Source organism: Schistocerca nitens, chromosome 1, assembly GCF_023898315.1.
Source record: "Schistocerca nitens isolate TAMUIC-IGC-003100 chromosome 1, iqSchNite1.1, whole genome shotgun sequence".
In the NCBI taxonomy this organism is placed as follows: Eukaryota; Metazoa; Arthropoda; class Insecta; order Orthoptera; family Acrididae; genus Schistocerca; species Schistocerca nitens.
Genome location: NC_064614.1, coordinates 245,528,315 through 245,543,548, shown reverse-complemented (window position 1 = coordinate 245,543,548; position 15,234 = coordinate 245,528,315). Strand labels below are relative to the sequence as shown.

At 41.9% G+C, this 15,234-nt stretch overlaps 1 protein-coding gene across 1 annotated transcript in view; it reads left to right on the top strand.

The window, feature by feature from the left end:
- The window catches only part of LOC126240001 (uncharacterized), a 103,892-nt gene extending 92,635 nt beyond the window's left edge, over positions 1 to 11,257 (top strand). The window contains exon 7 of the mRNA XM_049947901.1: positions 11,030 to 11,257. Coding sequence (XP_049803858.1) covers positions 11,030 to 11,257 — 228 coding nt within the window. The remainder of the gene's footprint in view (positions 1 to 11,029) is intronic.
- The last annotated feature ends 3,977 nt before the right edge of the window (positions 11,258 to 15,234 follow it).

Here is a 15,234-nt window from a genome sequence, read left to right as displayed (position 1 = left end):
AAGTGTACGCTATGGACTTTTACCTCTGCAAACTCTGCAATGATTTACTACATCTAATGCTGCACAATAACTGGGTTCAACTTCGAAACAAAATTAAGTCATTTATGGGGGGGAAGGTATCAATCAAGAAGATGTGTAAAAATAAAATTTTTGGACCAAATAGTTTTTGTGAAATCGAATGATACGTGTGTCAAACCAGTCGAAACACCATGTGTCTGTACAGGCTAACAGTGCAATGATGATAAAATCGTGCACATCGCGGAATGCGGGGAGCACGTCTCTGTAGCAGCGAAAGGGTTAATGCGGCCATGGTGGCTTTACTTCATAAACTGCGCGCTCACCCCTAAACATAAGTTTGCGAACTATACTATACTATGGTGCTGCTTCTCTTGCGGCGTACAACTGGCAATGCAGCAATCTCCCGCGTCAGGGCGGGCATGCGCAAACCGCCAAGATAAAGGAATTGAACTATAGCCAATTCTTTGTCACTAAACTTTGAGAAAACACACTACATGCAGTTCAGAACTTGTAAGGGGTGTCCCATGAGTATGCACCTAACATATGATGACAGGCAGATAGAAGAAGTGGACAGTGTTAAATTCTTGGGATTACAACTTGACAATAAATTAAACTGGGAGGAGCACACCACAGAACTGCTGAAGCATCTTAACAAATCTGTATTGGCAACGTGAATTGTTTCAGATATGGGGGATATAAAAATCAAAAAGCTGGCATACTATGCTGACTTTCATTCCATAATGTCATGTGGGGTTATTTTTTGGGGTAATTCATCAAGCCAAGCTAAAGTTGTCAGGGCACAAAAACATGCAATAAGAGTTATACATGGTGCAGAAACCTGTTTAGGGAACTATGGTTACTAACTACTGCTTCCCAATATATTTGTTCCTTAATGAAATTTGTCATTAAAAATATATCACTTTTTCAAAACAACAGCTCAATTAATGGAATCAATACTAGGAATAAGAATAATCTTCACAAGGATTCAAAGTCACTTACTCTTGTAGAAAAAGGTGTGTATTATTCAGGAACACACATTTTCAGTAACTCATCTGCACCCATAAAAAACTTAACAACCAATGAAATTCAGTTTAAGAGAAGCCTAAAGGATTAATTGGTGGCCAACACCTACTCCATTGATGAATTTCCCAGTAGAACCAACTGATTTGTGAATCTAACTTCTGCGCCATTTCGGTGCAGTAATGTGTTCATTGTAAATGAATATTGTAGTAGGTCTATTATATGTTTATTACCTTATAAAAATTTTTTTTTTAATTTTAATTCTGTGCATTAATGCGATCTTAGTAAATGACTGTTTGTAAAAAAAATGACGATCATTCCACTTGGGACCTGTGCAAGGTAAATTAGCTTATTTGTTTCAGTTGTAAATATTTGTCATGTATTATTGTTTTCCTGACATATTCTACATCCTTGAGGACCTGCTCACTATGGATCAATTGGATTGAAAGTACATCTAATCTAATCTAATTGTAACTCATTCAGTTGACTGAATACATAAAAAAATTCCTTCTTTTTAACAGTTCCTTCTACGATAAAGGTTAGGCCGAATCATTTGCTTAAATAATGAAATTAACTGATATAGTTATAAAAACAATACTTTTGACAAACCTGGTACTTATTTTGGAATTGAGTAAGGGCTGGGTTTGCAAATAAACACATTAAAAAATATTTTTCATCACCTTGGTTCCGAGAGTTCCTGAACCTGTACAGAAAATTGGAATAGAGATCAGCATAAACATCATTTCCACCCTTATTATACCTCATGAAAGCCACACATTGCATGTTGTACCACCATACAGTGAGACCCTCAGAGATGGTGGTCCAGATTTCTGTACTCACCGGTAGCTCTAATACCCAGTAGCATGTCCTCTTGCATCGATGCATGCATGTATTCATTGTGGCATACTATCCACAAGTTCGTCAAGGCACTGTTGGTCCAGATTGTTCCACTCCTCAACAGTGATTCAGCGTAGATCCCTCAGAGTGGTTGGTGGGTCATGTCGTCCATAAACAGCCATTTTCAATCTATCCCAGGCATGTTTGATAGGGTTCATGTCTGCAAAACATGCTGGCCACACTGGTTGAGCATTGTCATTATCTTGAAGGAAGTCATTCACAAAATGTGTGTGATGGGGGTGCGAATGGTTATCCACAAAGATGAATGCCTCGCCAATATGCTGCCAACATGGTTGCACTGTCGGTCAGAGGTTGGCATTCACGTATCATACAGCCATTATGGCACCTTCCATGACCACCAGCGGTGTACATCAGTCACTTATAATGCCTCCCCAAAACATCAGGAACCTCCACCTTGCTGCTATTGCTGGTCAGTGTTTCTAAGGCGTTCAGCCTGACCGGGTTGCCACCAAACACATATTCAACAATTGTCTGGTTGAAGGCATATGTGACACTCATTGGTGAAGAGAACGTGATGCCAATCCTGAGCGGTCCATTCTGCATGTTGTTGGGCCCATCTCTGCCACGCTGCATGATGTTGTGGTTGCAAAGATGGGCGTTGCCATAGATGTCAGGAGTGAAATTGCACATCATGCAGACTATTGCACACAGTTTGAGTCATAACATGATGTCCTGTGGCTGCACAAAAAGCATTATTCAACATGATGGTGTTGCTGTCAGGGATCCTCCCGACCATAATCCATAGGTAGCAGTCATCCACTGCAGTAGTAGCCCTTGGGCAGTCTGAGCAAGGCATGTCATTTACAGTTCCTGTCTCTCTGTATCTCCTCCATGTCCAAACAACATTGCTTTGTTTCACTCCGAGACGCCTGGACATTACCCTTGTTGAGAGCTCTTCCTGGCACAAAGTAAAAATGCGGGCTTGATTGAACTGCAGTATTGACTGTCTAGTCATGGATAAACTAGAGACAACATGAGCCATGTATCTCCTTCCTGGTAGAATGACTGTAACTGATAAGGTATCGGACCCCCTCCATCTAATAGGTGCTGCTCATGCATGGTTGTTGACATCTTTGGGTGGGTTTAGTGACACCTCGGAACAGGGAAAGGGACCGTGTCTGTGATACAATATCCATAGTCAATGTCTATCTTCAGGAGTTCTCTGGAACCAGAGTGATGCAAGCCTTTTTTCAATGTGTGTATATTTTTGATTTGAGCCCAATAACTACTTTAAAAATCCTAGTAGTTCTTCTTCCAAATGTTTATAATTATTACAGAATTTATATTTGTTTATAACTTAACAATAGAATCTATGTTACTGATTTCACCCTATAAATATCTGTAGCAAAAGATAGTAACTAGGAGTGGTCAAAATAAATTAGGAAATTAATTAACTACACAAAACTAAGCACAAAATTGTACCTGGTGCTTATTCCTTAAGAGTGAGGGCCAACCTTTCTCTTTTATGGAAGTGCAGATTATACTCATGCATGTTAATGGTAATTAGGCAAAAATCAAAATATAATAAATTTAAGGATGCAGTTGGCAAAACAAGAGAGGAACTAAAGAGATCCCAATTTGCTTCATCACAACCACGTTCATGAGATCAATGTAAATTTCCTGTTTCATTGCGTAACATTAATGGTGCTGTTAAATGATTTAGCAATAGTGATGGATGTCCAATTAAACCATGGATCATGGATTTTGAGGATACAACATTTTCAATGGGTTGGAGTGAACCGCAAATGCTTGTTTTCTCAAGGAATTGCTGGAAGGTTTGTCTAAGCTTTTTACTTAGGGTGAGAAGGACCTTACTTCCTTCAAGGGCTGCACTGAAGAAAGCTTTGCAAGAAGAATTCAATGAAAACAATTGCTGCGGAGATCAGCCAACAGCTGTCTTAGCAAAAGAAGAAACAGGAAGAGTCTCTTCAAGAATACTTTGTTGTAATGAAAAAAATTGCCAGGCGTGCTGATATTTATAGTTACTCAATATTTATGTATGTGATTGATTGAACAGAAGATGATTCAGGGACAAGAGTTCTACTTATGGCATTTGGGGTGGAAAAGAATTAAGGAAAAAATGAGAGGTTAGGAAAGAACTGTGAAGTCATTGCTGAAAAGAAGTAACAGAAGCTACAGCAATAAAAGTTTTGAAACTCAAGGAAGAGAAATGCAAAAGACTCAAGTAACAGAAATATAGTACTAAAAATACAGCAAAAATACAGCTTGGGATCCAAACAAAAATTGCTTCAATTGTGGTGCCAGTAAACATAGATCAGGTTATTGCAACTGCAAAAGTAAGGGAATGAGATCCTTCAATTGCAACAAGTTTTGTCATATCTCACCTAAATGAATGAAGGAGAAGAATAATCAAAAGGTGACAAGGCTGTTAAGAACAGTATTAACAACTACAAGTTAGAAATGTATGCAAGACCTAATTGATTATGGGAGACGTTTATAAGATTATGAATGCTCCAAGTTTGCAAGATACAGATGTAGTCATAACAGGATTGGGAAGAAATTCATCTCCACAAGGTATTTTATGGGCATTATTGAGACTGATAATGCATTTTTTTTACTAGTTATAACCTACAATAATTTGGATGCACCAAGTTTTGCATCTATTCCCATGGATCTGCAGAGTTTTGCTTCTGTAGAGATGGATCTGTGTACATTACGTAATAGTAAAAAGCCTCCTTAACAGTGTTAAAAGAGAGAAAAGAAGACAATGTAATGACTAAAATTATCTGTAATTACAAAATATGTGATGTTGTACAAAATTTTGAAAGGAGGTAAAACATTTAAACTCACAAGTCATGTCCTGTCCCATTTAAATTACACTGGCAACTCATTATCTTCTGGATGAATTTCAAAGTAGAGCCCTCCTCTGATTGTTCACAGCTATTTGACAATTGATTATATTCTTGTAGATAACAAGATTTTAGTTGTTTCCCAAGTCCACCTGAAATGCTTTTTGAGTATGAAATCAGTCCCTCACCTTTTCTGCCTTTAAGACTCTTCCAGTTTGGATAACATTTGGTTCCGTAAATAAGGAGGTTTTGTCTCATCTGCATATACCTCTTCCTTCACCAATGGACCAGTGTCATTCTGAAGGCCACTTCAGCACTTATTAGTGTGTTTCCGCATTAACTTCTGGTAACCACAGCCTGTTTTACAGAGGCAAATCTGAAGTGCCACTGAAAGGATGACTTAATGATAACAGAAACTGCATCCCTCCAACACTGATTATGGACATGTATTCCTAATTGGAAAAATATTCAGTGACCCTTGAACACTTTTTTACACACTCAGTGAGGTAATTATGACTTTAGACTTGAGAACTTTTCTCCTCGACAAAAAATTCTGGTCACGAAAGTGGTCACCATCACTCCAGTCATAAAACCAACTCACGGAAGATGTGTCCAGCTTCTGCTCAGCACTCCCTACCAGACAGTCTGAGCATTGGCTTCCGCCCATCATCATGGAGGTTAAGAAGAACTACAAAGGGTTCCTGCAGTGCCTCAATCAGTGAACAACAGCCTTCTTCACTATGGAGCCGCAGGAGATGAAATTGTGTGGGTCCGGCTCTAAAAAGTCAAAGACTTCAGGAAGATCACAAGTGAGGCAGCAGGGCTCTCACTTCCTTTTTACACATCTACATCTACATCTACATACATACTTCGCAATCCACCATACGGTGCATGGCGGAGGGTACCTTGTACTATAACAAGCATCTTCTCTCCCTGTTCCACTCCCAAACAGAACGAGGGAAAAAAGACTGCCTATAAGCCTCTGTATGAGCCCTAATCTCTCTTATCTTATCTTTGTGGTCCTTCCGCGAAATATAAGTTGGCGGCAGCAAAATTGTACTGCAGTCAACCTCAAATGCTGGTTCTCTAAATTTCCTCAGTAGTGATTCACGAAAAGGACACCTACTTTCCTCCAGAGACTCCCACCCAAGTTCCTGAAGCATTTATGTAACACTCGCATGATAATCAAACCTACCAGTAACAAATCTAGCAGCCCATCTCTGAATTGTCCTCCCTCAATCCGACCTGATAGGGATCCCAAAAGCTCGAGCAGTACTCAAGAATAGGTCATATTAGTGTTTTATAAGCGGTCTCCTTTACAGATGAACCACATGTTCCCAAAATTCTACCAATGAACCAAAGATGACTATCCGCCTTCCCCACAACTGCCATTACATGCTTGTCCTACTTCATATCGTTCTGCAATGTTTCGCCCAAATATTTAATCGATGTGACTGTGTCAAGCACTTCACTATTAATGGAGTATTCAAACATTACAGGAATGTTTTGGGTATTCATCTGCATTAATTTACATTTATCTATATTTAGAGTTAGCTGCCATTCTTTACACCAATCACAAATCCTGTCCAAGTCATCTTGTATCCTCCTACAGTCACTCAACGACGACATCTTCCCGTACACCACAGCATCATCAGCAAACAGCTGCACATTGCTATCCACCCTATCCAAAAGAACATTTATGTAGATAGAAAACAACAGCGGACATACCACACTTCCCTGGGGCATTCCAGATGATACCCTCATCTCCGATGAACACTCACCATTGAGGACAACGTACTGGATTATATTACTTAAGAAGTCTTCGAGCCACTCACACTTTTGGAAACCAATCCCATATGCTCGTACCTTAGTTAGGAGTCTGCAGTGGGGCACCGAGTCAAACGCTATCCGGAAGTCAAGGAATATGGCATCCGTCTGATACCCTTCCATGGTTCGCAAGATATCTTGTGAAATAAGGGCGAGTTGCGTTTCGCAGGAGTGATGCTTCCTAAAGCTGTGCTGATGCATGGACAGCAACTTCTCTGTCTCAAGGAAATTCATTATATTCGAACTGAGAATATGTTTGAGAATCCTGCAACAAACTGATGTTAAGGATATTGGTCTGTAATTTTAAGGATCTGTCCTTCTACCCTTCTTATATACAGGCGTCACCTACGCTTTTTTCCAGTCGCTCGGGACTTTATGTTGGGCAAGAGATTCACGATAAATGCAGGCTAAGTAAGCAGCCAATGCAGTAGAGTACTCTCTGTAAAACCGAATTGGAATCCCATTAGGACCTGGCGATTTATTTATTTTCAACCCATTCAGCTGCTTCACAACCCCAGGGATGTCTTATCACTATGTCCTCCATACGGGAATCTGTACGAGACTCAAACGGCGGTATGTTTGTACGATCCTTCTGTGTGAAAAATTTCTCAAATGCTAAATTTAAAATTTCAGCTTTCGTTTTGCTGTCTTCCATTGCCAGGCCAGATTGATCAGTGAGTGACTGGATAGAAGCCTTCGAACTGCTTACTGATTTTAGGTAAGACCAGAATTTCCTTGGGTTTTCAGCAAGATCTTTTGCTAAGGTATGACGGTGGTAGTGGTTGTATGCTTTGCGCATCGCTCTTTTTACAGCAGCACAAATCTCTACTAACTTTTGCCTGTCCTCGTTCTCCCTATCTTTCTTGTACTGTGAGTGCAACTGTCTTTGCTTCCTGAACATTCTCCGAATTGCGCTCTTAAACCACGGTGGGTCTTTTCCGTCCATAACCCACTTTTTTGACACATACTTCTCCAATGCGTGGTTCACAATGTGTTTAAAACATAATTCTTCCACGTCCATTGTACCGGAAGTAAATGAAGTCAATTCATTTACTAAGTGGGATGCTAACAACTGCTTATCTGCACTTTCTAGTAAGAATACTCTCATAGCCTTCTTGACCGACTTTTTAACTTTCATAACCATAGTCGTAATGACATCATCATGATCACTAATCCCTGTCTCAACACTGACACTGTCGAGGTCTGGTCTGTTCGTGGCTACCAGATCTAAAATATTTCCATTACGCGTTGGCTGTCGATTTAGCTGCTCAAGACAGTTTTCGGATAATGTGTTCAAAAGTAATTCACACTAAGGCTTGTCTGTACCACCTGTAATGAATCCATAGACATCCCAGTCTATACTAGGTAGGTTGAAGTCACCTCTGACTAATATAGCATGATCCGGGTACTTATCCTGTTGTCTCAGACCTTTCCATCAAGGTGGTCTTCAAGGGTTTCCCAAAGTTCAGAGACCCTGGCCTCCTAACAGAAGGCCTGGAGGACATCAGATTTGGTGTGCTTGCAGTGACACATTGTATCCCCCGACACAGATAGGCTCACCTCCACTGCTGGTAATCAGCAATAACAACCAGGACAACAAGAAGCTCTCTTCAGTGAAGAAGGTGACTGGCACTCAGGTCAATGTTGAAGGTGTGCAGAACAAGAAAGCCTCACCCTAGAGCATCTGCTGCCAAGGGATGGGATATGCAGCCTGCCACTGTACCACGCATAAAGTGCACGGGCAAACATGCAAGCTCAAGATGCCCATTAACCAAGATGTGCTCTCCCATTTTTCAAGAATTGTGGTGATCCACACATAATGTTCTACCATGACTGTGAAACGTTTAAGGCCACAGAGGTCCACCAATGCAAAGACCCACTCAAGAAGAAGGCCAACCATCTGATCTGACATCCATACCCAGGGAAATACGAAAGCGTCCGTCTGCTTTGACCCATGACGTCACAAATATGGCGGAAACAACCATAAACCCCGATTCCAATATGGCGCATATAAAGTCGTTACACATTATGAGGACTAAAATACATTGAAAAACGAACACACACACGTTCCACAAAAAGCCTAATGACACTAACGGGACAAGCGCGGGAAATAGGGTTTTTTTGGGTGGGGACAAATTAAATATAAACAAATTTAGACACCCACACCCATACAAAACCACGCAAAATGACGAAAAAATCCGACATCACAAAACTCCCCAAATACCACTAAACACAATATCATCTGGAATCGAACACTTCCCTTGACCTATATAGCTCAACGGCAGCTCCCGATCTCATAAATTGGGATCGAACACTTCCCTTGACCTATACAACTCAACAGCAGTTCCCGATCCCATAAATTGTGATCGAACACTTCGCTTGACCTATATAGCTCAAAAACATCTCCCGATACCAATACCAATAGCCACATATTGGGATCGAACACTTCCCTTGACCTGTTATCCTTACATCTCCACATACAGCCGTCCCTGGTCCGAGATGCCGGAACTTTAAGTAAGCCTCATTTCTTCACAACATACTGAACACTTCACGACTTCATCCAAAAATCTGAATAGTTGAAAAAATGTTTTTAGAGACAACGCACTGCCCCCCATCCTAGCCGACAACCGAAAACTGTTGATCCTGTCAGTGATATCCATACCTACCAAAGACATAAAAAAAGCAATTAACCAAAATTCACACACGATGCCACACTCGCAAACTAAACCAAAAACATCACCTAACACACCACCAGAGAGCACCACCGATCACATCAAAACGACACCTACAAACACGCCACTCTCACAAACTAAATTCTGCGCCGTCGTGACGTCACACACCACAACAGCCTTACGTCACGGGTCAAAGCCGACGGGTGGGAACGGGTGCTTCGGTCGACCCATTCCCAGGCCAACCAGCACCACCAACAATGAATAAATGATGGCCGCCAATGCCTCCTCATCTTCGGACAGCAGAAGACAGCATGCATGCACAAACAAGCATCAAGGGCGAGTACTCTGAGGAACAGAGATCAACCTCCCCAGGGGGAGAGTCCACCATCCTGATGAAGACACCATCACAATGACAGGCTTCAGTAATGCAAATGCTACCAACAATATCTGTGCTGATGCCATATCCTATCACACTACACCACCCACCACGACCAAGGAAGACATGGCCACAATTGTCACCTTGCTGTTCATGGTGCTGGGGTAGATCACACACTTTGCTAAGACGCTGCAGAGAATTCCTGAGGCAATGTCAGCTGCCCAAGCAGCACAGCCAACTATGCAGTGGATGGCATGCGATGCATGTTTTTAATCCTGTTGTCAGGCCAGACATTGTGTTGTGTATATTGCGCTGTCAGCACCGCTGTCAGCCTCAAGCGAGGCCAGACATGCTGTATGTTGCACTATCAGTGCTGTTGTCAGCTGCAGGTGACACAGGAAACTGAAAGTGGAAATCAAGGAGTGAAACAAAAATGTGACCGTACACAAACATTTGTATTGCTGGATCTGGAGGTGGTACACCATTTGCAGGCAGTCCACAACAATCATGGGGTGAAAAGAAACTCCTGGAGAACTTAACAAATCACAGTGTAAATTACTGTTTATAGATATGCCGGTAATGAAGTTCTTATTGTTTCCGTGCAGTGAAACAGCACAAAGTATGAGAGCTGATGATTAAATCTTACCTCATGTGTTTTGCTTTATTCATCTTTCATTTAGGATGATTTGCTGATCTTTTATGACCATTTCCTTTTGGAACTGATTGTACACATATTTGATCATTAACATCTATGATTATGCAGGAAATGATAAAACAGTCTTGATATTTTATTGAACAAATACACCGTAAACATTCTCTATGCACTCACAAACAAGCCAAGTCAAGGAGTATATGCCAGTGTGCTACTGTATCTGTTTCACAGTGGCATGCAGTAGGGATAGCTTGATGAAACTGCCACACATAGGCTCGAAACTAGCATTTATGAAGTTCTAAACTGGGAAAGCAGCATTATTTATGAAGTTCTAGGCTGGGAAAGCAGCATTATTCAGACAAAATTCATAATGGGTACAAAACGAGTTTTGCATCTTCAAACCTTCTCAGATAATGATGCTTGCTAAGAACACATCAGAATCTGCTTCTTTATCATGCAATGGATTCACTGAGTTTTGCTTTGCAACCAGAAGTGGATATACCAACTTTTGTTCCTGTAGCCTATTTTGCATTTAAGGGTTTGATTGATAGAAAACAGTATAGAGAACAAAATGGTGGCAGTAACCCATTTTTAAGAAAAAGTGGATTTATCACAGTTTGCTTCTGGATGCCTCTTTTGTGTGGTTTCTAGAAAAACTGTGAATTTAGAAATGGTAGTTGAAAATGATCTTTTAGACCAAACTGAAGTTTTAGTAAACAGAAACAATTACTATTAGGAAGCCAGAAGAGAAGTTCATCATATGTGTATCCACATAGCAGACAAATCAGAATTAGATACTGACAGCCCTGTTAGTGATGAAACAAAGGAATATACCAAAGATTTAGTGATTCCACAACAGGAACAAAAGTTCACTGATGTAAGAAGAAAGATTATTGTGAAAGAAGAGCAACCAAAATGCAGCAGACCCAGAAGTTTGTCATCAGAAGAGAAAGAAATTGTTTAAAACCGAGTCCAGATGTGGCTTGATCAAGAAATAATAGAATAAAGTTCATGTGAATTTGCTAGCCAGGTTGTAGGTGTAAGAAGGAAAAATGGAGAGTATCAGATCCATATAGACCATAAAAAACTAAAAAAAAAATCACAGTGAAAAATTGGCACCCATTGCCCCTCACACAAGATTTTTTAGATGACATGCAAGACACCTATGTGTTTTGCTAGACATCAAGAATAGTTTTTTTATGCTGATGTAGGAGAGGAAAGCCAAAAATAAATCTCATTTGTGACACACTCAGGGCTGTTCCATTTGGATTATTAAATTCACTTGCAATGTTCCAGAGTTTTTTTAAACACAGGTTTTTGACATTGGTTCAAGATAATATTAGATTTATGTATGTGGATGATGATATAATACCAACAAAAAGTGATGATGAGGCACATCAGTAGCTAGGTTTAATGTGGAAAACTGCAGCAGAATACAGCTTGGAAATTAATTTTGCAAAATGCCAGTAACTAAAGACAGGTGAGCTGCTTGGACTAATCCAACCTTATTCTGAGACAATAGCTGTTCAAAACTTTCATTAACTGAAATATATTGCAGCAATACAAAGTTTCCTAGGTCTTACAGGATACTTCAGGAAGTTAATCTCAAATTGTTCTACAACTGTCAGATCTATGAGTGATTTTCTGAGGAATATTCGAGAATATAAGTCTTAAGAAGAGCAGAGACACTGAAAGACATACTTTCATTGGATACAGTTGTAAATATCTACAACCCTAAATGTGAAACTGAACTACACACAGATGCAAGCATAGAAGGTTTTCGACCCATGTTATTACAGCAGTTCCTCATACATGGTTATTGGCAGTAACTGAATTAGAATGACAACAAGTTTTCTTATTGAGTTGTTCAAATGCCTTTGATTACAGTCACCTATTTGTTCACTTAAGGTCACCAATCGGACTTCCTTCTTGGGAAGTTTAGCTTTGTCTCTCAAAAGCCAGTGGTGGAATGTGATGGGTTACTATCCCAAAATCAAACACTTACACTTTATATTTTGATACATATGTATATTTAAGTACAAGCATCTACATGTGTATATACAAGTCACATAAACAGACTGAATTATCACAAACTTCTCGCCCAAAGAACTCGCGAGTGGAGAGAGAGTCCTTGTGATTAGATCTTGGGGGAGGGGGTTATAGTGTCTACATCATGTTCAAGGACGTCCTGGGGTCTGGGAACTGGATGACTGGTACCTCCATGTCGCCCATTGATGAAGTCGGTGGGGGAACACGAAGTCCTGCAGATAGCTTGGTTGGGTGAGATGTCAGCCAGCTCAAGAGAAAGCCAGTGGGTCAAAGTGTAGAGAAGAACCAAAGTGTGGAGAGACAATTCAAATCTCACCAAGTGGAGAGATGAAGGCATGTGGGAGGGCAAGTTCCCAATGCTGAGGGAGGCCAAAACACCTTAGTACCAGCCGAACGTCTTCCACATCGCGTGGTGGAACTGAGGTGCGAAACGTGATCGTAGGAGGTTCGACCTCAACATGGGTGGCAAGTGTTGGAAAACCTGCAAATGGAGAGCCACTTGAACTGTCTGGGAAACCAGCAAAAGGAGAGTCACTAGGGCTGGTCACTGGTGAGGGACCATGGGCCTGAGTGATTTGTGCCGTATCATTCAAGGAGACTGAAACATGGTGGGGGCCTAGGTCATCAGCTGTGTCAGGAGATCCTAATGCCAGAGAGTCAGAGTCTGCAAATGTGGGTTTGACTGATGCAGTGAAACTGTCGGTGAGGTATCCTTGACAAGAATGTCACATGTTGAATCCCCAAATTGCAGAACCTTGAAGGGGCCCCAGTAGGGGAGCTGTAAAGGTTGGCGTATGGTGTCGTGCCTTAACATGACATGGGAACAGACTTGAAGAGAAGCAGGCATGTAGGAGACCAGTGTGGTAGTGGATAGAGGTGTAGGTGCTTGAAATGCGTACACAAATGGCTAATGAAGTTGAAGGGGGGGGAGACCCTCCTGAGCGGTGGACGACTAGTTCACCTGACAGGATGGGGTTCTCCCTGTAAACCACCTCTGAAATGGTGCCCTGGATGTCTGGTTTGTGTGTTGATCTCAACCCTAAAAGGACCCAAGGTAGAGCTTCCAGCCAAAGGCCGTTATGGCATCTGAGGGTGGTCTTTAAAGTGTGGTGCCACCAAACTGTTGCTCTGGGGTTGGTACGAGGTGGGGTGGATTTTCTGGATACTGCACATGCGGCACAGCAAATTGAACAGGGACTACTCGAATTGCCAGCCTGGTCATTGTGATTGTGTCTGGTTAGCCGAAACGGGAGATCCAAGAAAAGACGAAAACTTTGGCAACCGTCTCGGCCATGATGTTCGGCAAAAGTATGGCTTCCACCCATCAGGACAAGCAATCAATAGAAGACAGGACTATAGAAAACATTCTGATGAGATCGATATAGACATGCCTGAAATGTACTGGAGGTTGCGAAATATACCCAGTGGGGGGACCATATGGCGGCCGACTTTGTTGTGCTGGCAAGGGTCACAATTTTGAGCCCACATCTGGCATTCTCCTTTTATATCTTTCCAGATAAAGCAAGGTTGTGTAAGGCATCAAAAACTTGACAGCATAAGGGAACCGGTAACACCGAGCATAAGACCCCAGTCAAAGAATCATGCCAGACCTTGTTGGCTACACCAGAGAATTGTGCCTTGGTGAATATGAGCGAGGGGGTCAGGTCTGCAAGGAGTGCTTGGATGCCCTCATCTGTTGCCTGAAGACTAGCTAGATTAGACAAATCGATGATGTTGAACACTGCATTGACGCATGAGAAAAAATTGGCAGCAATATTATTTGCCCCTTGATATAGCGGATGTCTGTCATAAACTGAGACATTAGATTGAAATGACGGAAAGGACAAGGGGGCTGGTCTGAGGATAGAGAATATGTGTCCTTCAACGTCAGGGCTGAAATGTTTAACAGCCTTGTAGATGGGCAGGAGCTCCCTGTCGAAAGTGGAGTATTTCTTCTGTACAGCAGACAGTTATTTAGATAAGAAATGCAGGGGTGAGATGTTGTCACTAGAGCATTGTTGAATGACAGCTCCCACTGCTGTGTCACTAGCATCTGAGGCTATGAACAGTTTGGCCGAGTGGTCCGGGTGGGCGAGTGTCACAGCCTGAGCCAGGGAAACCTTTAGCACCATGGAGGCTTTGAGCATGGGGTCAGTCCAATGGATGGGTCATAGTCCTGAGGTTTGCTTCCACTCCGACAGCAAAATGTCCACTCACCTCAGAATGTCACCCGCAAGGGCAGAACACCCGTGAACCAAACTATTCCCTGCGAGAACACTTGAGTGGGAAAGTGAAAAGTAAGTGTATGAATGTGTTTGTAGGGCGGTGCAGCACCATGCCCCAAATGGTGTAAGGAGATAGTTTGTGGTGTGACAAGAAATCCATCCCTAGGATTGGCTCATCTATGTTGGCTACGTAATAAGTCCAGGGGAAACAAGGATTGTGATAGGTGAACTTTAACTCTGACTGAGCTTGAGCGTTTTTGGAGTTAAAGCGTTGATTGCTTGGAGGAGTGAAGTCGATGGAGAAGATGCAGGTGGAGCCATCGATGTAGGGATTATAGATACAACCACACCCGCATCAATGAAAAAATGGAGTTTCAAAGAAATGTGTGATATGTACAATCGGCCGTTGGGAAAAACGGGGGAATGTATGGAGTGCAGCATAGGTGTATGCCTGTCTGATCCCTCACAGGGATCGGTGTCTACTGTGCCCTGCAGATGGCATTTGGGTGCTGGCAAGGTGATCTACTCTTCTGTGCTGCGTCACCGAAGACCTTGTGATACCAGTAGTATGGGTGAGCTGGATGTGGCAGAGACGGTAGCAAGAAGGAGCAACTTGTTGTCATTGATTGCTTTGGGTATGAATACTGGCACGTATGGGAAGTGTGCA